Source organism: Aquarana catesbeiana, linkage group LG06, assembly GCF_042186555.1.
Source record: "Aquarana catesbeiana isolate 2022-GZ linkage group LG06, ASM4218655v1, whole genome shotgun sequence".
Classification (NCBI taxonomy): domain Eukaryota; kingdom Metazoa; phylum Chordata; class Amphibia; order Anura; family Ranidae; genus Aquarana; species Aquarana catesbeiana.
The window spans coordinates 390,956,620-390,982,039 of NC_133329.1; the positions used below are offsets into that span (position 1 = coordinate 390,956,620).

Here is a 25,420-nt window from a genome sequence, read left to right on the forward strand (position 1 = left end):
TTATAGGGCGTACACACGGTCGGACTTTGTTCGGACATTCCGACAACAAAATCCTAGGATTTTTTCCGACGGATCTTGGCTCAAACTTATTTTGTCTACACACGGTCGCACAAAGTTGTCGGAATTTCCGATCGCCAACCACGCGGTCACGTACACCACGTACGACGAGACTAGAAAAGGCCGGTTCAGAACCAAGCGCGGCACCCTTTGGGCTCCTTTTGCTAATCTCGTGTTAGTAAAAGTTTGGTGAGAGACGATTCGCGCTTTTTCAGACTCGTGGCTTTCAGATCGTTTTCTGCCGTTCAGTTTGTGCTTGTGGGTTTGTATCTGCTCTTCAGTGCGTGCAAGCAAGTTCCGCGTGACTTAGTCATTGTATTCTTGTTCGTTCGTTACTGTTTTTCAGGTCGCTCTTCACAGGCCTTGCTGTTCTTCAGTGCGTTCTGTTACTTAGTTCTGAGCAGCCGACCGTTTTCTAGCCATGTTTCGTATGCGTACTCCTCGTAGAGTTCGTGCTGTGCGGGGGCTTGGTGTTGGGGTCCTGACCTTGACACAAGTCCAGTCCATGAACAGGGTGAGGAGGAGTTCATGGACCAAGAATTGGTTGCTTCAGCGTGACCAGTTCTGTCATATGCCTTTGCTCCGTGAGATCCGTGAGAATAACCCTGATGATTTCAGGAACTTTCTCCAGATGACGGACCCCGTATTTCACCGTTTGTTGGCTTCGCTGACCCCCTATATTAGCAGGCAGGATACCTGCATGAGGCAAGCCATCACTCCGGAGCAGAGGTTGGTCGCTACCCTGCGGTACTTGGCGACAGGGAGAAGTCTGCAGGACTTGAAGTTCTCGACAGGCATCTCCCCCCAGGCTCTGGGTATCATTATCCCAGAGACCTGTTCTGCCATCATCCAGGTCCTGCAGAAGGAGTATATGAAGGTAAGATTTTTATCCTTTTATATCACATTTTATTGTATTGAATGTTTGCTAATATATTGTATTTCTTTCCTCATTCCCTAATTACCATGATTGTAATATGCTGTGAATGTCCCCTTTGTCCTCATGCATGCTGGATTTTTATGTAATTTATTATTTTAGGTCCTTCATACATATTTGCCCTTCACTTACCTCCCCAGCATGGTGTCTCCTGCCCTATATTCACCTCATGTAGTCACTTAACAATGTATTTTATCAGCTCCATAGTAGTGCTTTACCCCAAACACCCCCTAAAATGTTTGGAAATGTAATTTTCGATTTAAATTCAGGCAGAGTGCCAGAGGCTTTTTTTTGTGGTGTCCCCAAATAATTTTTACTAACCCTCCCTCCCCCCAACTGCTAAGTCAGCTGATCCCAATTCTCTATCTATCCTCAATCATCTATCTGCTGACTTTGCCAAACCCATACACACTATACCCATCTCTTTAGTGGTCAGATTTATGGATGAATTCCCCAAAGCATGTAGTGCAAGGGCCTGCCTGTATACTTTACAATGGTACTGTTTAAAGTTTTTGTATCCTATTATTATCTTGATAGGTAATAGCAGAATGTCCAAATGTCCTCAAATGTGTACAGTGTGTATTTATATCTTTGTATTATGACACTTCTTACCTGTCCAGTGGGCTGCCAATAGTGTAACTAAGGAGGGTCTGTTCAAAGTAATACCCATTATTTAGGCATTCATCTCTCAATGAAGTGAAGAGGGTTACCTGTCCAAGATTTCCACACACCCCATAATGTTAGAAATGGCCCATGAGAGGGGGGGGGAGGGGGAATATGATAGGTGTACCTTATACTTTGGCGTTGTTAAATTCCCCTTAATAAATGCTATCTGGAGGTTGCCCCATAATGTTTGTGTATAATCTGCTTGCCATGTTTCTGAGTAAAAATAGTAATGTTTATTGTTTTTTCCTCAACAGTTTCCTTCCACGCCACAGGAATGGCAGACTGTGGCCTCCCACTTTGCCCAGCGGTGGGACTTTCCTAACTGCGGAGGGGCAATTGATGGGAAACACGTCCACATCGTCCCACCACCCAACTCGGGGTCGTACTATTATAATTACAAGGGGTTCAATAGTATAGTGATGTTGGCGGTGGTGTCGGCTAATTACGACTTCTTGTATGTGGACGTGGGGAAGAATGGCCGGATGTCCGATGGTGGAGTCATCGCCCAGACGGAGTTTTACAGGCGTCTCCAGAATGGCAGCTTGGACTTGCCAGCTCCAGAGGACAATGTGGAAGGACTCCCATTCGTGTTCGTTGCTGATGAAGCGTTTGCGCTGGGGGACCACCTGATGCGGCCATTCCCAATGAGGACCCTCACCCCGGAACAGAGGGTTTTTAATTACCGGCTGGCCAGAGCCCGAAGAGTGGTGGAGAACACATTTGGAATCCTGGCCAGCCGGTTCCGCCTATTTATGACACCCATCCATATGGCGGAGTATAAACTGAACCATATAATACTTGCGTGCTGTGTTCTCCATAACTTTTTAAGGAAACATTCGGCCAACTATGCTGGCTCAGTTGGGCCTGAGGCCGGAATGATACATCAAACCACACTGACGGCGCTTGAAAGCGGCCGTCCTGGCTTGCCCTCCCTGAGTGCCCGTGATGTCCGGTTACGATACCATCTTGATCTTACAAAGTTCACATTTGGTAGAACTTGAAGGCAATATCAGACATGAGTATTTAGGAACTGTGTTTGATATTGCGTTCAGATGGGGGGAAATCACCCCTGGAAAAGCCAAATTTGGAAGATGCACACAAATTTCCCAATGTCAACATGTGCTACCTGCCATCATGGGGGATCAAGGGACGTGTTTTGGGGGAGCAAGCCCTTCCTCACCGCTACTTTATTATTGAGGAAGGGGTTGCACCCCCAAAACGCGTCCATTGATCTCCCGTGATGGCAGATAGCACATGTTGGCACACTGTGTGCATCCTCCAAATTTGGCTTTGGGAAAAATCACAAAAACATTTTGCACATTGTAGCACACAAAAGAAGAAAGTGATTTGGAGGGGTTTTAAACTCGCCCCAAAACATCAATGATGTTTTTATATTTTGGAATAACATCATTGATGTTTTGCTTGATGATTTCCAATTGTAAATTACACCCCATGATCTCCCCGATCTGGATCTGGGCACTTTCGGATGTGAAAGGATCTTGATCCACAACCTCACGATCACCTAAAAAGAGAGGAACCCCAAAATAAATTTGGTTTAAAAAAAATGCCGCCATCCATCTCTTATCTGAGCCTGTGGTCGCAGACACTCACCTGTTGTGGTGACTAGTTCCACCACGTCTTCTTCCTCCTGCTCAGATTGTGTTGGGGGGATTTCCCCTTCTTCCAGAGGGGGGGGGGCTCTGGTCTCCTCAGATGAGGGATGTCCTCCGAGTCTTTTCTCCCCTATGTCAAACAAAATGGTATAATTAGCACACAGATATTTAATGTCAGAACTATAAATAGGAAACATTGCTTGGAAGTGGGGTACAATGATCTATTTTAGCAGAGTTCCAAGTTGTAATTTTTTTAATGCCCTTTGTCAACCTGCAATACTTTACCTGTTTGGTACAAGCTTCATAGATGGAGACCCCCCTATAGTATACACTGGAGCACTTGTGTGGCCCCCCTAATAAAAATGGCGTTTTTGTGTCCCACACTAGTGCTCCAGTGTCCAGATGTGAAAACAGCTGCTCAGTGTCCTCTCCTTACACAGAATCTAGTTTGCATTTCATTCTAGTAACAAAGCCATCTACACAACCCAATTCTTTGAAGACAAGTATAGGGCGTCAAAATGGTGGCCAAATGCATATGGGCTAAACAATGGTATTTTATATTTGGAACGAAAAATGTGTGATCCGAACGAATAATGTGCCCATGAACATGAAAGTTGCCATTTTAAACTGTACAACAGTTCCTAAAAGCACATGGAGCAGCACGAACGTAATAAACACAAAAAGAATAGGAACACAGCACAACTACTTACTTTTTTGCAGCACTCTCCGGATCTTTCTGTACTGCTCATGTTCTCGTAATTTCAGGTCCGACCACTGCTTCCTGAGCTGATCTTTCGATCGTCGTACCCCGAATTTCCGGTGCAGACTCCTGACCACTTTCGCCATGATCTTGGCCTTTCGGACATTGGGGTTGGGGTAAGGCCCATCCTTTCCATCATAGTCGGCCTTCTTCAGGATGTCCACCATCTCCAACATCTCCCCAAAGGACATATTTGAGTCCTTAAATCTCCTTCTGGATCGGGACGTTTCAGGCTCCGGCCTTTCCTCCTCCTCCTCCTCGTTGCTACAATTAGCACGCACCTGCTGTCTATCCGCCATGTGCTCTTCCCCCACTGCACCGAACGAAAAGGGGCGGGGAATAGACTAGAAAGAATGTCAGGGGCGGGCGGAGTTATACGCATGCGCAGTGTGTATAAAGCGTAACACACGTGCGTCTTACGTACGATCTGTGAGCGGAGGAAGGAGCATCGGAGACGCCGATCGTGATAACTAAGGTAAGATCTAAACTTGGGCCTATACTGCTTCGAAATGGAAGCCTATATTGTAACAAGATTAGGGGAGTTTGGCCTTACATTAGGGTTTGTCTTGTGTTGTGTCTTGCAGAGAAAATGGATGGGTTCAACGACCACAACTTCCTCCCCCTGTTCATAGACAAGTACAGGGAGATGCCCTGTCTGTGGCAAGTGAGACACCCCCACTATAATCACAAACAGAAGAGGCAGGCAGCGCTGGAGAAACTGCTGGAGTTGGTGAAGCCGGTGGTCCCCACAGCAACCATCCCTTATTTAAAAGCCAAAATTGGTGGCCTGAGGAGCACATATCTTAGGGAGCGCAAGAAGGTCACGGATTCCCAGAGGTCCGGAGCTGCAGCAGATGACATTTATGTCCCCAGGTTGTGGTACTATGAGAGACTGCGATTTCTGTCAGACCACACTGAAGTCAGGGAATCCCTCTCCACTCTTCCTTCCACGCTTCCTTCCACCCCAGCAGAGGCTTCTGATGTCCAACCTGGGCCTTCCAGCCAGGAAGAAGTGGAGGAGCCCAGCTGGAGTCAGGTATAGCATTCTTCTACAGATTTCTGGTCAATAAATAAATGATGTTTACTAGATTTTATTATTGATCACTAATTGCTGATTGAAAAAAGTGTTTTACATATCAATAGACAGTAGTGGGCACCCAAAATTGGGACAAGAATGCAAAATGCTGGGCTCAGAAGGATAGTCTGTTATATTTGTTAACATTCAATTTGCAGCAGTCAGGAGGTGAAAATTGTGTGTGATTGATGACTAAAAATCTCAAACTATGTCCCTTTTTCATACACAGGAAGACCTCAGCCAGGAGGAGGTTGTGGAATGTGGCAGTCAGGAGGAGGCGGTGATTAGTGGCAGCCAGGAGGAGGCGGGGCTAAGTGGCAGCCAAGAGAAGCCTGGGACCAGTCGCAGCCTGACTGAGTCTCAGGTCCCTCCCCTCCGCCTTCCATACAAAAGGGCCAGGAAGGCCACTCCCAGTCCTGTGCAGGATTCAGCATACAGGCTGATCCAGGAGGCTTCTGCGTCCCTCAGAGCCTTCCCCAGTCCTGAAGAGGCCTTTGCCTGCATGGCTGCCACCAAATTGCAGGGCATGCAGGAGGGAAAACGCAGGATCTCTGAGGACCTGATTTATAAAGTCCTACGTAAGGGGGTGAGTGGGGAACTAACACCCAAGACGGATGTCATTGAGATGGACGATCCTCCTCCTCCTGCTGCCACAACTCCACCACCAGAGCCACCACGTGGAAGGAGGCGTGGAAAGAAGACCAAAGAGTGATGGCCCTGGGTTCAGTCTGGTCTGACAGAAGATGCAGTCTCTCGTATGACCACAGCCTGGGGACACAGATGTCATCTGCTGCTTTCCAGATCTCTGGGACTTCTGGACCAGACTGCCCTCCCTTAGATAAGGACTTCTCAGGCCACCAATTTTGCTTTGAAATAATTGATGTCTGCCCTGGGGGTCCAAGGCTTCACCCACTTCTGCAGTTTCTCCAGCGTTGCCTCCCTCTTTGTTTATAGTTGTGAGCCCTTAATAAATTTTTTGGGGAAATTCTACTCTCCTGTGTGTGTTTTCATCCAAAAAGGACAGTTTGTTGGTGAGGATTCAGGTACATTTCTAACATAAAATGTAAAATTAACAAGAGACAACAACACCAAACAATCTCCTACAGATTAAATAGAACAACATATCAATGGTGTTGTGGGAACTTGTCACAAAAAACACACAAACATTTTCGGGAGTACAAATCAAAATCGCAAAAAAAAAAAAAAAAAAAAAAATAGAAACACAAAAAAAGAATCTACATTAAAGCCAAAAAAAATAAAAAATATACAAAAATATGTTGTCAGATGTGAGAAATCAAAATATATTGAGGGAATCCCGATAAATAGTAACGAAAGAAGTTTGTGTGAATATGAGCAGCAAAACTACTTCATTCTTGTCACATTATAAAGAAGAAGAGAGTGCGCTGTATTAAACCATTTTTAACATTGCAGCGTGACGAAAGTGCTGTATCCATTGCGAAGTTTACCAGAATGAGCTGTCCCGTCTCGGAATTTCTTCTGAGCATGCATGGCACTTTGTGCGTCGGAACAGGCCACACACGGTCGGAATTGATGCGATCGGATTTTGTTGTCGGAAAATTTTATCTCCTGCTGTCCAACTTTGTGTGTCGGAAAATCCGATGGAAAATGTCCGATGGAGCCCACACACGGTCGGAATTTCCGACAACACGCTCCGATCGGACATTTTCCATCGGAAAATCCGACCGTGTGTACGGGGCATTAGTCCGTAGGGTTCAATATTGAGTTGGCCCACTTTTTGCAGCTATAACAGCTTCAACTCTTGTGGGAAGGCTGTCCACAAGGTTTAGGAGTGTGTCTATGGGAATGTCTGACCAATTTTCCAGAAGCGCATTTGTGAGGTCAGGCACTGATGTTGGACGAGAAGGCCTGGCTCGCAGTCTCCGCTCTAATTCATCCCAAAGGTGTTCTATCTGTTGAGGTCAGGACTCTGTGCAGGCCAGTCAAGTTCCTCCACCCCAAACTCGCTCATCCATGTCTTTATGGACCTTTCTTTGTGCAGTCATGTTGGAACAGGAAGGGGCCATCTCCAAACTGTTCCCGCAAAGTTGGGAGCATGAAATTGTCCTAAATGTCTTGGTATGCTGATGCCTTAAGAGTTCCCTTCACTGGAACTAGGGGGCCAAGCCCAACCCCTGAAAAACAACCCCACACCACCAAATGATTTGGACCAGTGCACAAAGCAAGGTCCATAAAGACATGGATGGGGTGGGGGCACTTGACTGCGGAGACTGCGATCCAGGCCTTCTTTTTCCACATCAGTGCCTGACCTCACAAATTCCCTTCTGGAAGAATGGTCAAACATTCCCATAGACACACTCCTAAACCTTGTGGACGGCCTTCCCAGAAGAGTTGAAGCTGTTATAGCTGCAAAGGGTGGGCCAACTCAATATTGAACCCTACGGACTAAGACTGGGATGCCATTAAAGTTCATGTGCGTGTAAAGGCAGGCGTCCCAATACTTTTGGTATTATAGTGTATATCATACTTGACTTTGAAATGTGTATTTTATACACCATAAAGCCCTATACAAACGTTTAGTATAAGATAAGACAGCCTTCCTTGTGTAAGGAAACATTAAGCTGAACTCGGGTCATACAACTTATAACAACATTCAAATATATATACTTTATTTGAACTGATCTACCTGACAAAATATATTGGGTCTGTTCAGCCAGCCTTGTGAGCCTGCCACGCTGCACAGTCAGGAGCCTGAAACCACTAGGGTGGTACCCCCCCCCCCCAGCCTGCTGATCAAACAGTAAAATCCCTAAAATCCCTGTGCTCTCCTCCTTCCTGTAAGCTTTTTTCTTTTAGTGTGTGTATAACTATATACAGTACTGTGCAAAAGTTTTAGGCAGGTGTGAACAGTGCTGTAAATGAAGAATGCTTTCAGAAATAGAAATAGTTTATTTTTATCAATTAATAAAACGGAAAATAAATGAACAGAAGAGAAATTCAAACCAAATCAATATTTGGTGTGACCATCCTTTGCCTTCAAAACAGCATCAATTCTTCTAGGTACACTTGCACACACAAAGGAACTCGGCAGGTAGGTTGCTCCAAACATCTTGGAGAACTAAGAACAGATCTTCTGTGGATGTCGGTTCCTCAAATCCTTTTGTCTCTTCTTGTAATCCCAGAGAGACTCCATGATGTTGAGATCAGGGCTCTGTGGGGGGCCAAACCATCACTTTCATGACTCCTTGTTCTTCTTTAGGCCTCTTTCACACGGACGATCCGTATGTCCGTTTTTCATCCTTCCGTTTTCGGGAAGGATGTCAGCGGTGATGTCAGCGGTGACATGTCCGCTGACATCCGACCCCGCTCCGATCCGAAAAGTGTAACGGAGGAAAAACCTACTTTTCCATCCGTTTTCGGATCGGATCGGGTGACGACGGACACTACGGTCCGTCGTCATCCGATCCCCCCATAGGGGAGAGCGGCGCTCAGCGATGCACCTGTCATCTTCCTGCTCAGCGGGGATCGGCGGAGCGATCCCCGCTGAGCCAGCGGATGTTCACGGGGCGGATCATCACTGATCCGCCCCGTGAGAAGGAGGCCTTACACTGAAGGTTTACATCAAGAAAGTTTTTTCCTTTTGCATGCTTATCTAAAAAACAATTTAATAAATAACAAAAAAAGACACTACATGACCTTTTGAGTCATCCCTGATCCAACTGGACTCCTCATCCATGACCATACCTGGACATAACCACATTTTTGGAACATGTATGAATGAGGTGCTGGATTTGACTCACCGGTGATTAGACATGTGCTCTGACAAAAAATATGTTCATTTTCGTTTCATTCGTTTTTTTTTTGCTTTTTTCGGAAATTCGGATTTTCAAATTTCCGAATTTTCAATTTTTTAATTTTCGGAATTAGAAAATTTGGAAATGTGAAAATCCGAAAAATCTGAAAAAAAGAAAGAAAATTAGTAAAATTTGAAATAATAACTAACTATTAAATTATAGGTATTGGAATTTCTTTCAAATTTGGCTGTTAGTGAACGTAACGAGTACGAATTTATCCGAAGTTACGAATGCCGTATCTAAATGAATGGAACATAACGATATAATAATAATAAACAACAATAATAATAATAAAACCTTTTTATTATTATTATTAATTTGTTCCATTCCATTTATTTGAATTTATCTGAAGTTACGAATTATCCGAAATAACGAATGCCGCATCTAAACAAATGGAATGGAACAAATTAATAATAATAATAAAAAGGTTTTTTTATTATTATTGTTGTTTATTATTATTATTATATCGTTATGTTCCATTCATTTAGATACGGCATTTGTAACTTCGGATACATTCGTACTCGTTACATTCACAAACAGCCAAATTTGAAAGGAAATTCCAATACCTATAATTTAATAGTTTAGTTAATATTTCGAATTTTACCGATTTTCTTTCTTTTTTTTTCAGATTTTCGGATTTTGGAATTTTTGAATTCCGAAAATTTGAAAATTCGGAAATTTAAAAATGTGCAAATTTGTATTTCGGAAATTGAAAAATTCGGAAATTTCGGAATGATTGAATTTGTCAAAATTTGTTAAAAAAACGAATTTGGAACTAAACGAATTGCACATGTCTCCCAGTGATTCATGGTTGAGGAAGGTCGCTCAGATTGGTATGGGGTGCTAAGGTTCCAGTAAGGCCGCTCTCCGCACAAACGGGGTACGCCTTAGCTAGGGGACCCAGAGTTTGAATCAAGTATAGAAAAGTCTAATGTGAACCCTGATCAAGGAACCAAGAATACAAAAATCCTTACTAGTGGTGTTATTTCATACAAGAAGACCTAAAACAGCCATTGCGTCTTGGGAGCTCCAAAATGTCTCCCTTCTTCAGGACTCAAATATTCTATGCAAATAGGAGGACTCAAAAATGGTACAGTGACCAGAAATAATGATTTTATTCCTTATAGTGATAGTGCCGTTTTTTGCATCCCTCTAAATACATACAATATTTGAGCGCTGAAGAAGGGGGGTATCATTAAGCCACCAAAACGCGTTGGTGTTTCATGTCTTATTGTATAAATTAGCGCCAGTATTAAAGATATTTGTACTTTTTTAGTTCCTAGGTTTGGTGCTATCATTAGAATTTTCTAGAGTTTCACTTTTGATCTTGTCCCCTTGGGACCCAATCAGAGCGGTGACACGGAAATCCGTACTGCTATTACACAAATTCTAACACCATTTCTTCAATGCTGTGTTCTGTATTAGGGGGGGCTCCCAGCCTGGCTCCTGAATAAGAAGGACATAGCTCTGCGGACCTCGGATCCAGGTAAGCAACTGCTGTACAGGAGCTGTTCTTTCATGCATTCAAACAGGTTTGAGTAATCCAGATTCGCTGTATTCACTCCATTTATCATGGACTGTCATTTCAGATTACTTAAATGCTGTGAATTCCTGGCTTTCCGTCCTGCTCCCCAAAATCCAGCCACGCCTGTACTGCAATGGAGGAAACATCATCAGTGTCCAGGTGACATGTAAAATCCGGATAATGATATTCATGATAAAAGGGACAGTTATTTTAAGCCCAATAAAATTTTTTAAATAACTGTCACATAGTTAAAAACAAGATCCCCACCCTTGTGTAAAAGCTTCATGAATTGAGTCATTTGCATATTACTGTTTGTTCCAGATTCTTTCCTCTTCGTGATTTAAAAAAAAAAAAGTGGAACTGCAGCCAAGAGATCCTGGTATAACCCGGTGCTTCCAGTCCAGGACATGTGTGTCTATATCTATATATAGATATATAGATATATATATATATACGTATACGTATGTGTGTGTATATGTGTGTGTGTGTATATGTACGTGTGTGTATATGTACATATATATATATATATATATATACATACATACATACATACATACATGTATATGTGTGTGTGTATATATATGTGTGTGTGTGTATATATATATATATATATATATATATATATATATATATATATATATATATAATTTGAATTTGCGGGATTCTGCCAGCGATTTCAAAACGTTCTGCTAAACTGATAAATCGCACAACGAGCATTTCAGATACCTAAAATCGCAGTGAGGTTCTGACGCTTTTGCTGCATAATAAATCACACTGCAATCACGGCAAACTGCATTTTATTTATTTCAGGTACTTGTATAGCGCCGTCAATTTACGCAGCACTTTACATATACATTGTACATTCACATCGGTCACTACCCTCAAGGAGCTTACAATCTAAGGTCCCTAACTCACACTCATACATACACATACTAGGGCCAATTTAGACAGGATCCAATTAACCTACCAACATGTCTTTGGAGTGTGGGAGGAAACCGGAGTACCCGGAGGAAACCCACGCAGGCACAGGGAGAACATGCAAACTCCAGGCAGGTAGTGCTGTGGTTGGGATTTGAACCAGCGACCCTCTTTACTGCTAGGCGAGAGAGCTATCCACTACACCACTATGCCACCCAAAGCCTTTTTTGGGGCGACAAGCTTCATGCGATGCGGTTTGCTGCGATTGCAGCGCCATTTATCGTGGCAGAACCGCACTGCTTTTTTAGGTTCCATTAAAATGTATGGCATCTGAAATGCGCGTTTTGTGCGATTTTGTCATTTTTAGCAGAGAATTTTAAAATCGTGGGCAGAATCGCAGTGATTCTGCCCACAGTTCAAAACACACAGGTGTGAACGCAGCCTTAAAGCGGAGTACCACTCAAAAGTGGAACTTCTGCTTTAAGTACTTGTGACCCCCTAACATGCCACATTTGGCATGTCTTTTTTTTGAGGGGGGGGGGGGGTAGCGGGTGCCTAGTTTTCACAGGTACCCAGCTTCCACTTTCTCTCCTGGTGCTGCGGCGCCGAGTGGAAGTTCACCTCTCCCCCTCCCTCCCTGCAATCTTCTGGGACACGTCCCAGGTCCCAGAAGATTGCCCGACACTTCATAACGCACAGCGCAGTTTGTGCATGCGCAGTGCGTGCCCAGCTGTGAAGAGGGAGAAGAGCGAGGCTTCGGGCGGCCGCATCGCTGGACCGTGGAACAGGTGAGTGTCTGTTTTTTAAAAGTCAGAAGATACACTTTTTGTAGCTGCTGACTTTTAAATAGGTGGAACTCCGCTTTAAGGTTTAAGGTGAGTGCAGGGCTGGTGGGCGGACAGGCGATCGACGGGGGGGGGGGGGGTTGGGTGGTTTGCCAATCAACCGAGTGACTTTGGAGATTTTGACTGACTTGTTTCAAACAGTTTTTTACATTTATTTAGTTACTTCCTGATTTCTTGCCTAGGAAAATGGTGTCATACCAGTGGCGGCTGGTACTCCATTTTTGGGGGGGGGGGGCTTTTGACTGACGGACCGACCGAACAGGGTGGTGTCAGATGGTTTGCTTGCCGCCCAACCCCCCCCCCCCCCCCCCCCCCCCAAGAAAAAGGTACCAGCCGCCACTGGTATGACATCATTTTCCTAGGCAAGAAACCAGGAAGTAACTAAAGAAATGTAAAAAAAAACTGTTTAAAACAAGTAAATATGATATACTTTCCTATCTATTTATTAACGCTAGCAGCATGGGGATTCAAAATAGTCAATGTTAATTGAGAGATGGAAGTTCTACTTAATATAGAAGAATAAAGAGCACTGATATTTTTTAATATGTTAAAGCGGAGTTCCAACGACATCATATATATATATATTTTTTTTTAAACATTTGTTAAGGTCATAACATTTAACACTCACGTCTTTAGAAAAATTCGTCCCCTGATGTCCGGTTTAATATAAAAAATCAACTTATAAAATTGCTTCCAGGCCGTTCCCATATTGGATGTGGGCATGTGAAGCCCACAAGCAATAATGTTCCGGGATACGGTGCAGCTGAGCCACCAGCATGCACCACCCGTTCTCGCGCATTCGCATTTTTACAGTGTCGTAGCGCCGTCAACTTCTCAGGTTGCCATCACAACGGACGGCGGCGGCGGAAGTGCCCGCCCTGTTGTGATGGCAACGAAGCCCTCGGCGCTGCCCACTGACTCCAGGGAAATGATAACACACATCTCCCAGGAGCGTTAGCGAGCGGAGGCGCCGAGGGAAGTGACGTAAGGAGCCACGGCGAGGAAGGGGAAGATTTGAAGGGACCACATAGCAACAGGCATGAAAAGGTAAGTTTAAAAAAAAAAAATTCTCCAAATGTAATTTATTATATTTGCTGCACAGTAATGAAAATTTTTTTTTATGGGTGGAACTCTGCTTTAACAACGGTTTTTATGTCGTCTCCTGCAGTTGGAGAACGAGTACGGCAGCTTTCATGCCTGTGATTATAGCTACCTGCGCCATCTGCTGACCATCTTCCGAATCTACCTGGGCGATGATGTCGTTCTGTTCACAACCGATGGCAACACTGACAAAGAGCTCAGGTGCGGGTCCCTGCAGGGGCTCCTTGCCACTGTGGACTTTGGACCAGGTCAGTAGCAGACATCGCTGTTTTTAATCGCGCTGAGTTCGGGCAGCTACTGCGACTATTCCTATTGCAAGACAGTCAGCCCTTTCTAACCTCTTGCTGCCTACATTACGTATATATGCGCGGCGGCAAAAGATGGTGGGCTTAACCGCCACAAGCTGCACATATGCGTCTATGAACGGGCAAAGTTTCTGTGCTGGGAGCGCGCCCACTACATGCTCCCGGCACAGTGACCGATTTCTAGTATTGATTTGGAACTGGTGGGACCGACGTCCAATCATGTGACCACAGCCAATCCTAGTGGTCATGTGATTGGACGGTCCTTCCCACCCCCCAAGCAAGCAAATCAAGCAAAAGCAAAAGATGATGGCCCCTCACCCTACGTTCAAACCTATGCGCTTTTTGGTGCGTTTTGCATTTTGCAGAACTTGCAAAGCATTATTCCCAACGCACACCTTCTTGCGGAAATGGCTGTTTACAATTGGGTGCTGAAGCGACCACCGGCTGGAACCAGAAATAGTCATAGAGCGTAACATCTCCAGCACACCGGGATCTCCAAAAATGGGTCCAAAACTTTAATCAGAGATCACACAATTACAGCAAAAGGCGACGTTTCGGAGCCACGCAGGACCCCTTCATCAGTAATGTGTCACATGCCTGATGAAGGGGTCCTGCGTGGCTCCGAAACGTTGCCTTTTGCTGTAATTATTTGATCGCTGATTAAAGTTTTGGAGGTCCTGGTGTGCTGGTGACATTACTCTCTATTGCATTTTGCAGAAACGCACTACAGTCCATTTAACATGGTTTCCTATTGTACACGTTCACATCTGTGCATTTTTCAGCCGGTGCGTTTTTGGAAAGGGTCGTGGACTTTTTTCCCCAAAGCAGATTGCATTTTGCGTGTAATAGACTTTAATGGAGTCACACCAGAAACTCAAATGTTGTGTTTTTTTACCTGTATATAGCTGGTTGCTAAGGAGCGGGCCAGGAAGCCGGCCGCCGCATACTTAACAACCGATAGGTCATCAGCTGTCAGCAGGGTTCCCCGCTGACAGCAGAATGTAAAAAAAAGAAATGCCGGCAAAAAAAATGTGTGAAAAAAACCCGGCATGGAGTCCTCTCCCAGATCCGACCCGAAGGGCCTGGTATGGATTTGGAGGGCAACCCCACGCCAAAATAAAAAAAAAAAAAAATAGCGTGGGGGTCTCCACCCCCCCAAATCCATACCAGACCCTTATCCGAGCATGCAAGGAAAGGGAGGGGACGAGTGCGCATGCCCCCTTCTAAATCATACCCAGTTGCATGCTCTCAACACAGAAGGGGGGGATTGATTTGGGGCAGGGGGGCTCTGCTCCCCCCTCCCCAAAGCACCTTGTCCCTATCAACATGGCCGCTTTCTCACAACCCTGGGCTGTGGTTGTGGGGGTCTGCAGGCAGGGGGTTTATCGGAATCTGCCCCTCCCTCCAACCCAATGTGAGTATGGGGAGTATAAAAAAAAAAAAACACAAACACAATTTTTGACAATTCCTTTATTAAAAATCCAAAAATAATGTCCCCTGATGTAGATCCAGTGTTAATCACGCCGCCCGCCGGACCCGATAAAAACAGAAAAAAAGTCGGCACTCGTTGAAGGCTAACCGCCGACTGCCCTCTCTTCTGTCTGCCATTTCTTAAATAGGTAAGGGGTGGAACCACCGGTGATGTCACGTGGTGGCCCTGCTCCCTTGTGACGTCAATGCCCCAGCATGCACCGGGTGGTGAAGTTACAAGGGGGCAGGGCCACCAGGTGATGTCATGGGTAGCCCTGCCCCTTACCTGTTTAAGAACTGTTAGATGGAGCAGCAGGCAGTAGGCAGTTGGCCTTCAACGAGTGCGGAGCTTTTTTTTTTTTTTCTATTTTTTTTTTTTTTCACGTGCGGCAGTCTGGCTGGTGGTGTGATTGATGATGGATCTACATCGGGGGACATTATTTTGGGATTTTGGATAAAGCAATTGTCAAAAACTGTCTGTTTTTTTTTGTTTTTTTTCATGTGACAATTTTTTTTGGTGAATGAGTAGGGGTACAATGGGGTACCCCTACTTATTCACATAGGGTGGGGCAGGATCTGGGAACCCCCTTATTAAAGGGGGTTTCAAGATTCTGATAAGAGCCCACCCGCAGACCCCCACAACCACGGGATGTGGGGAAGAGGCCCTTGTCCCCATCAACATGGGGACGAGGTGCTTTGGGGTGGGGATGGGGGGGGCAGAGAAACTTTCTTTGCAAACATTCTGCAAGTTCTGGTTCAGTTATGTTGTGCAATAGTCATCCCACCACAGGGGTCACTGTGACTTGCAGAGCTCTTGCTGTAGACTCGCCACTGCAACTTTGCACTTGCTAGAGACTTGCCACGCAAATTTGCTACAAATTGGAAAAGTGTCAACTAGAACTTGTGCTTCAAGTGGCTTCAAGTGCTCTGCAAGTGTACAACTTACCAGTGAAAATGTGCAGCAAGGTAACGGACTTACAATTCAACACTGCCACAAATATGTGGCAAATTATACTTGCTATCTGGGATGAAGATTGGAAACAGCAAGTACTGCTCTCTCATCTGAGTCAAGTTGGCAGACGTGATGATGTCACCATATTTGCTCTACCCTTACGTGTTACGTCTTTGGGTAGGGACTGCTTTAGAGGGTAGCCTTAGGGACCCTTTCACACTATAATGAGCAACATCAGGCATTACAGATGTATTTTTTTTGCATGTTGTTGTGCTACCCGCATAGGGCAGCCAGTTAGCTTCAATGGGCTGCCTATGCAAAGTAGTTCATGCACCTTTTTTTAGGCCACACTTTTTTTGCATGGAAAATGCGTGTCTGCTTGCCGCGTTTGTGGTGCCATTAATAATGAATGGAACCGCAAGCGCAACCCACGTTTTTTACGTGTTTTGTGAGCATTCACAAAATGCTATACAGCGAATGCAGCCTACAACATAAGAGAAGAGAAAATGCCCTGTAGGGGACGTGTATGAAACCAGTCTGTAATGGGAACCAGAATATGGATGTTTGATTGGGGAAGTGACTGTCCCAGCTCATGACTGATATGACTTGTATAACATGCAAAATGCAGAAGGAAAGAATGTAAATAGAACAGGTCTGTAATGATTCCTAATACCAAATATCTTTTTATGTTTCGTTTCAGTGGACAATGCTACAAAAGCCTTTGAATTACTGCGAAGAGTGCAGCCCAGAGGACCTCTGGTAATGTGTCATCCCCTTATAACATATAAAAAGAACATACACTATATTGGCAAAAGTATTGGGACGCCTGCCTTTACACGCACATGAACTTTAATTTCATCCCAGTCTTAGTCCGTAGGGTTCAATATTGAGTTGGCCCACCCTTTGCCGCTATAACAGCTTCAACTCTTCTGGGAAGGCTGTCCACAAGGTTTAGGAGTGTGTCTATGGGAATGTTTGACCGTTCGTCCAGAAGCGCATTTGTGAGGTCAAGCACTGATGTTGGACGAAAAGGTCTGGCTCGCAGTCTCTGCTCTAATTCATCCCAAAGGTGTTCTATCAGGTTGAGGTCAGGACTCTGTGCAGGCCAGTTAAGTTCCTCCACCCCAAATTCGCTCATCCATGTCTTTATGGACCTTGCTTTGTGCACTGGTGCGCAGTCATCTTGGAACAGGAAGGGGCCATCCCCAAACTGTTCCCACAAATTTGGGGGCATGAAATTGTCCAAAATGTCTTGGTATGCTGACGCCTTAAAAGTTCCCTTCACTGGAACTAAGGGGCCAAGCCCAACCCCTGAAAAGCAACCCCACACCATAATCCCCCCCCCCCCACCAAATGATTTGGACCAGTGCACAAAGCAAGGTCCATAAAAACCTGGATGAGCGAGTTTGGGGTGGAGGAACTTGACTGGCCCGCACAGAGTCCTGACCTCAACCCAATAGGAACACCTTTGGGATGAATTAGAGTGGAAATTGCGAGCCAGGCCTTCCCATCCAACATCAGTGCCTGACCTCACAAATGCACTTTTGGAAGAATGGTCAAACATTCCCAAAGTGACACACTCCTAAACCTTGTGGACGGCCTTCCCAGAATAGTTGAAGCTGTTATAGTTGCAAAGGGTGGGCCGATCCAATATTGAACCCTACGGACTAAGACTGGGATGCCATTAAAGTTCATGTGTGTGTAAAGGCAGGCGTCCCAATACTTTTGACAATATAGTGTGTGTAGACAGCCCTTGATCATAATACAACAGTGCTCACAGAGAGGAACTAGAAGGATGGTAAAGAGGAGGATTTGCCATCAACAGTCATTCACATAATTTCTTTCCTTTTTTGGGACCATGTTAGGAAATGAAAGTGTATATGAATCCAAAATCTACTTTTTAGTGTGTTTGGCATCATGACTAAGGGATCTAATAAATGTCCAACACATTTGTGTATGCTGCACACATTTTGGCTGTAATTTCTCTAATAGAGTAATCCCTATGGTCAGCTCCATCTAATATCAAAAAGTATAAAAGGAGTGCCACAGATTCAATCTAGCACCACATCCCAAAGTAAAGCACAAAGGGTAACTGTCCAAGAGGACAGCAAAAAGGATAGGACGACTATAATGGAGCACTACCCCCCAGAAAAGTACACACATGCATCGATCAAACTTCAAAATTGTATTTATATCAAATTATACCAGCAGAGAAACTGTTTGATTTTGTTTAAAAAACATATACACAGAGGAGGCCTTTTAACCACTTCCCGCCCGTAGAATGACACTACAACTGCAACTACAGGCGTCATTCAGATATCTTTGTTTTCAGCCGGTGATTCCCTCTAATTTAAAAGCCATCCTAGCAGCTATTCAGCCACTGGATTGCTTTTATAGGCTTTTATACGAGCCCCCCCCCCTTCTGCCATCCCTCTGGTACCTTTCTGGGCTCTCCCGTGCGATCAGGTGGCCGGATTAACGATCTGAGCGATCCCGTGGAGGCGGTGTATTACCATAGAGCTGGCCGTGGACTGGATGGTCCCTGGCCATCTCTATGACCCTGAGAGGCCGGAAGCGGCGTCATGATGTCACTTCCGGCACTGGCAGATGTAAACGGTGCCAGTTCTTTTTTTTACCTGGAAAAGCTCTGTTGAAATATTGGATAGAAAATGAATTAATGTGACGGGACCTCTGACATACTCTTCCATGCTTTTTTGTTTCAGGTAAATTCTGAGTATTACACTGGGTGGTTGGACTACTGGGGGGAGAAACACGCTAGCAGCTCAGCTGAACAAGTGAGCCAAGGTCTACAAGACATTCTGGAAACTGGAGCCAGCGTCAATATGTGAGCTCTAGACTGGGCCGAATTATGAGCCATGGTCACCTGTTAATGGGATGACTGGTTGGGGTGGACAGCGTTGACATCTGACCTAACCTGTTTTATGTACTTCCTATGCAGGTATATGTTTGAAGGAGGCACCAACTTTGGCTACTGGAATGGTAAGAGATGGTTTTATTTAAAATGTAAGCTCTGATGGTAGGCAGCAGTGGGTTAGAAGGTAATGGAAAAATCTTCCAAAGAGGTTAACGGCAAAAAAAAAAAATATACAACAGTGGGGTTCTAGTTCTTCCCTAATGTTACTAGAAGCTGAACCCACAACCTCTGTTGTGTGTTGGCAATAGCTTGCCTTGCTGAGCCACCTGAGATGCTGCGAAACACCCTGTCTGAACCCTAAGACAATCTTGTACCTTGTTTCTTGTGAACCTCCTTGCTTCTCCCATGAACTTCCTATTTAAGCCATGTCCTTGCACTTCCTGTTTGCCAGATTATTGTGCTTTTCTCCAGTCAATATCATGCTCCTTACACTCCTGCCGTATTCTATATCTTCACTACTGACCTTGGCTTGTTCCTTGACTATGCTTCTGCTTGCTCCCAACCTGCAACCATTTGTTACTGACCTTTGGCTTATTGCTGACTACACTTCTGTTCGATCCCTACCTGCTACATCTGCAACCAGACCCCAGCCTTGCTCACCTCCTGGTGGGGCGATCCCGAGGACTGCGACCTGGTACTGACACGTAGCAAAACCCATCTCCACCATCAGGCGCTCTGGTGAATACCAGCTAGTGCTTAGACTCTGAGCGTGCATCATCTACCAGGTTGATCTGCTTGTGTATTTATCCTGCTGGTCGGTGGGAATCTCTTGACTGCCAATAGCTACTGGTCTCCGAGCCCTGACTGTGACACTGACTCTATCCAGAATTACAAAAACATTGTCTGAAGGTGGACTTTAAAGGAATTGCACACTTTTAAATGTTTTTGTAGTTATAACTTGGTGTTCGTGTAGTTGAGTTCCCTGTGTTGTTTGTTTGCCTTACCTTGTAAGAATGGGCTTACACGTTGTGGTCTGCAGTTTGTAGTGTCACCACAGATCAATTCCTTTATGTTCATGTATTCATTCACTTAGCTTGTCCCTATTCGCTAAAGGGACAGGCAATTTCTTGTTCTGGGTCACACAGCATCCAATACATGCCTCTCCGTTTCCTCTGTGTTGCATCACAAATGTGGGAGTACTAGTGTGATGAAACACATCTCTTCCCTTCATTGCTCTGCCTGTTTGTGTCTGTGTCAGCTCTAATTACCGTGCAGCTCTCACCTGCAGTATGCTAGACTTAGAGACCCAGGAATTGTGAGATTAGTAATTTCTTCACAGGAAGTATCAGTTCTTAGACTACAGACAGAGGTTATGCATTAAGCTGTGCAGTGGCATGGGGCATACCTCATGTTTGAACACAAACAGAAGCTTCTGACCCCGGTATGTGAAGATTTACTGTACTATAAGCTGTGTGTACAGGGCAACAAACGACACCATGAAACGACATGATCAATGCAGGTGAAAAACACTAGGCGCAGGTAGGAAGGTTTGCAATGCTTTTACAAGCTGAGGGCTAATGAACCTGCTAGAAGTACCCATCGTTATGGTTGAGAATCTCTGCCATTCATGGGATAATTTGCTGGAATTGCTGAGAGATGCCTTTTAAATTTGTACAAATTGTAACCTTGTTTTTATTAATAGGCGCCGACTTCAAGTATACATACAAGCCGATTACAACAAGCTACGATTATGACGCACCTCTGACAGAGGCGGGAGACCCTACCGATAAATTACTGGCAATCCGATCTGTGATTAGCAAGGTAGCCCTCTTCCTGCACTAATACACTATAACCTATTCAATGTGTTCTTTGCACTGGCAGCCATGAAACAGTACAGTGTCAAAGCTGATTTCTCATTGGCGGTTATGGGTTATTAAACATTTTTAACTTGCACTGTGTTTATAAACATTGCTTTCAAGATAAAGTCACTTTGTAAAAGCTTACATAGCTTTGTGCCATACCAGTGTTTGATGTCTACTGGTTGCTTTCCAAACTGACTATAGACATTAGTAAATGGTTGGACAGGCATATATGATCCTCTCACGATCCTGTGGGTTAATGGGTCTGTTCACCTTTAATGGCCAAAAAAAAAAAATCCCCCATGCATTTCATCATTTTCACCACATTACATATCACCCCATTGCTGTTCAAATAGTTGCTCCTTTCTTCCTCTATACCTGTTGTTCATTTGCACCTTGTCCTTAAGTAGCTGACCCCCCCCAGATGTTAGAAGTATGCCCCCAGGGACCGCTCTGGCATACTCAAACAGTGCACCCCATCTGCAGTAGCTGAGAGAATACACAGCGCATGCATGGTGTTTGATCGAGCCAGAGCGCTGTCGGGGCGCACTTCTAATGTTGGCCTGTCGTGTCGTTATGACAGGATGGAGATGAGTCAGCTACGTAATGTGTTTTTATGGGCAGCTTGAGCATAGTTAACATGCATGGAAGGGAACAGGAGCAACTATTTGACTAGCAGAAAAGTAGTAAGTAATATAATGTACTGGGGATACTGGAACGCATGGAGGATTTTTGGCAAAATGGCCATTAAAGGTGAACGAACTCTTTAAGCTTCTGCCCAAAAAGGAATGCTCAGACAGCAGAAGCGTCCTGTTTAGACAGGAGGAAGAACATATGGTGCTATGGGACCGTCTCCATTAATCTCTGGCCTCTTGGGCACAGCACCATAGAAGTCTGAGGCTATAATGAGCAGACGTGGCATGGACAGCTAAGACTTTCACCCCTCCACAATTGAAGTGCTCATCAATGGACAGGGAGGGTGGGTTAGGTTAGGTCAGGGTGAAAAAAGAATAAAAGCACTTTATAAACTTGTATACAGATAAGGAGTTCTGGCTTCATTTGCTGCATACTTGTTCTGCGTTATTGAATTAGAGCAGTGTTTCCCATGGGGGGGCTGTGCTGACTGCACCATAACAACCACTGGCACTGTGATGGGGGACTGTGTAATTGGGGGAGTCTGTGATGGGGTGGGGGGGCCTGTATGATTGGGAGGGGGGACTCTGATGTGATGAGGGGCTCTCATGTATGGGGGGGGGGGGGGGGGGCACTGATATATAGGGTAAGGGTTCTGATGTGAGTGAGATGACTCTGACTTGAACGGTTAATTCTGATATAAAAGGAGCCAAGGATGTGCTCTAATGTGATGGGGGAACCTCCTGATATAAAGGCGGGGGCTGATGTAATGAGAGACCTCTGACGTGCTCTAATGTAATGGGGGACATAAAGGGGCCCCTAATGTGATGAGTGACCTCTGACATGAAAGTCATGCTCTAATATAATGGGGGGAGACATCTAATATGATGGGGGACCTCTGACATGAAGGGCATGCTCTGATGTAATGGGGGGACCTCTGATGTGAAGGGCATGCTCTAATTTAATGGGGGGACTTCTGACGTGATGGGGGACCTCTGACATGATGGGGTAACTGTTACACGAAGGGCATGCTCTAATATAATGGGGGGACATCTAATGTGATGAGGGATCTCTGATGTGAAGGGCATGCTCTAATGTAATGGGGGAACCTCTCAGGTGAAGGAGGACCTCTGATATACAGTGTTAATTTCGTCGACTAAAACATTTTAGTCGACTAAATGAATATTATTTTAGTCGACTAAAACTAAAACAACTGAAATGACTAAAATGGGACTAAAACTAAAATGCCATTTTAGTCAAAAGACTAATGCCCCGTACACACGGTCGGATTTTCTGACGGAAAATGTGTGATAGGACCTTGTTGTCGGAAATTCCGATCGTGTGTGGGCTCCATCACACATTTTCCATCGGAATTTCCGAAACACAAAGTTTGAGAGCAGGCTATAAAATTTTCCGACAACAAAATCCGTTGTCGGAAATTCCGATCGTGTGTACACAAATCCGACGCACAAAGTGCCACGCATGCTCAGAATAAATTAAGAGATGAAAGCTATTGGCCACTGCCCCGTTTATAGTCCCGACGTACGTGTTTTACGTCACCGCGTTCAGAACGATCGGATTTTCCGACAACTTTGTGTGACCGTGTGTATGCAAGACAAGTTTGAGCCAACATCCGTCGGAAAAAAACCATGGATTTTGTTGTCGGAATGTCCGATCGATGTCCGACCGTGTGTACAGGGCATAAGACTAAAACTAAAATGAAATTTGACTTCAAAATTAACACTGGTCTGTAGTGCATGTTCACACCTCAATGTAATAATAAATAACATAATAGATTTTTCACTCCAGCAGTATATAATGAGTTTGCAAATTGTAGAGAGTTGTTAACTAATGCTTTACAATTGAATTACACCCATTAGATTTTGGACGACTAAAATGTACTGGAGATTTAGTCGACTAAAACTAAAACAATTGCAGAAGACTAAAATGGGACTAAAACTAAAATGCCATTTTAGTCCTAAGACTAAAACTAAATTGAATTTTGCTGCCAAAATTAACACTGCCGATATAAAGGGGGCCTTTGATGTGATGGGAGACCTCTGACGTGAAGGGCATGCTCTAATGTAAGGGGGCCTCTGATGTGATGGGGTAACTGTGACGTGAAGGGCGTGCTCTAATATAATGGGGGAACATCTAATGTGATGGGGAACCTCTGACATGAAGGGCATGCTCTAATGTGATGGGGGGAACTGTAATGTGACGGGGGGACCTCTGATATAAAAGGGGGCCTTTGATGTGATGGGAGACCTCTGACGTGAAGGGCATGCTGTAATGTAAGGGGGCCTCTGATGTGATGGGAGACCTCTGATGTGAAGGGCGTGCTGTAATGTAAGGGGGCCTCTGATGTGATGGGGTAACTGTGACATGAAGGGCATGCTCTAATATAATGGGGGGACATCTAATGTGATGGGGGAACCTTTGATGTGAAGTTATTTTGAAATAGAACTCCGGCCAAAACATTTTCTTTTTTGTTTGATTAGAGCAGGAAAGGGTTAGAACCTGCATGAGATTTTTAATGCTTTTTGGGGGTGATGTGACACCAAATAAAACATGCCAGGGTTTTAACTTGTCTTCACTGTATGGAAAACTAAAAAAAGTTTTGGTTGGAGTTCTACGAAGTAAAATAGACACATAATTAATTTAAAAAAAATTAAAGCGAAGAGGGCTTTAAATTTGGAGAGACCGTTGTTGGCGGTTGGAATATAGGGGAGAGCGCGAAGTGACCTACACTGTATTACCAAAAGTATTGGGACGCCTGCCTTTACACCCACATGAACTTTAGTGGCATCCCAGTCTTAGTCTGTAGGGTTCAATATTGAGTTGGCCCACCCTTTGCAGTTATAACAGCTTCACCTCTTCTGGGAAGGCCGTCCACAAGGTTTAGGAGTGTGTCTATGGAAACGTTTGACCATTCTTCCAGAAGTGCATTTGTGAGGTCAGGCACTGATGAGGAAAAAAAAAAAAAAAAAAAAAAACTTGGCTCGCAGTCTCCGCTCCAATTCATCCCAAAGTTGTTCTATCAGGTTGAGGACAGAACTGTGTAGATCAGTCAAGTTCCTCCACCCCAAACTCGCTCATCCATGTCTTTAAGGACCTTGCTTTGTGCACTGGTGTGCAGTTATGTTGGAACAGGAAGGGGTCATCCCCAAACTGTTCCCACAAAGTTGGAAGCATGAAATTGTCCAAAATGTCTTGATATGCTGATGCCTTAAAAGTTCCCTTCACTGGAACTAAGGGGCCAAGATCAACCCCTGAAAAACAACCCCACATCATAATCCCCCCTCCACCAAATGATATGAACCAGAGCACAAAGCAAGGTCATTTTGTACAATTTCATGCTCCCAACTTTGTGGGAACAGTTTGGGGATGGCTCCTTCCTGTTCCAACATGACTGCGCACCAGTTTACAAAGCAAGGTCCATAAAGATATGGATGAGCGAGTTTGGGGTGGAGGAACTGTCCTGCACAGAGTCCTAATCTCAACCCTAAAGAATACCTTTGGAATGAATTAGAGTGGAGACTGTGAGCCAGGCCTTCTTGTCCAACATCAGTCAAACCTTCCCATAGACACACTCCTAAACCTTGTGGACGGCCTTCCCAGAAGAGTTGAAGCTCTTATAGCTGCAAAGGGCGGGCCAACTCAATATTGAACCCTACGGACTAAGACTGGGATGCCATTAAAATTCATGCGCGTGTAAAGGTAGGCGTCCCAATACTTTTGATAACAGTGTATCGCTATACAGATCCACTATCCAGGCAAGCATATGGTGTGACAGGTTGTGGAGCACAGTATGGTGACTATAATTAAGGAATGTGTATTTGCACTGTAGAGCACCGTTGGGCACAGAAAAAAAAAAAAAATTTTTTTTAAGGAAAACACATAAGAACACAAAGGAATTGTGTTAAATTGTATTTATTTATTTTTTTGGACATTGTAATAGTAGGTGATTGGTAAATGTGAGAAACACAAAAATAAACA

At 44.6% G+C, this 25,420-nt stretch overlaps 1 protein-coding gene across 2 annotated transcripts in view; it reads left to right on the plus strand.

Annotated features, from left to right (window-relative positions):
• Window positions 1-25,420, plus strand: part of GLB1L (galactosidase beta 1 like) — a 54,926-nt gene that overhangs the window by 12,025 nt on the left and 17,481 nt on the right. For both annotated transcript variants that reach the window (XM_073634341.1, XM_073634342.1), the window contains 7 exons: window positions 10,364-10,424; window positions 10,528-10,622; window positions 13,395-13,575; window positions 16,755-16,813; window positions 18,778-18,899; window positions 19,014-19,054; window positions 20,632-20,750. In XM_073634341.1, coding sequence (XP_073490442.1) covers window positions 10,364-10,424; window positions 10,528-10,622; window positions 13,395-13,575; window positions 16,755-16,813; window positions 18,778-18,899; window positions 19,014-19,054; window positions 20,632-20,750 — 678 coding nt within the window. The remainder of the gene's footprint in view (window positions 1-10,363; window positions 10,425-10,527; window positions 10,623-13,394; window positions 13,576-16,754; window positions 16,814-18,777; window positions 18,900-19,013; window positions 19,055-20,631; window positions 20,751-25,420) is intronic.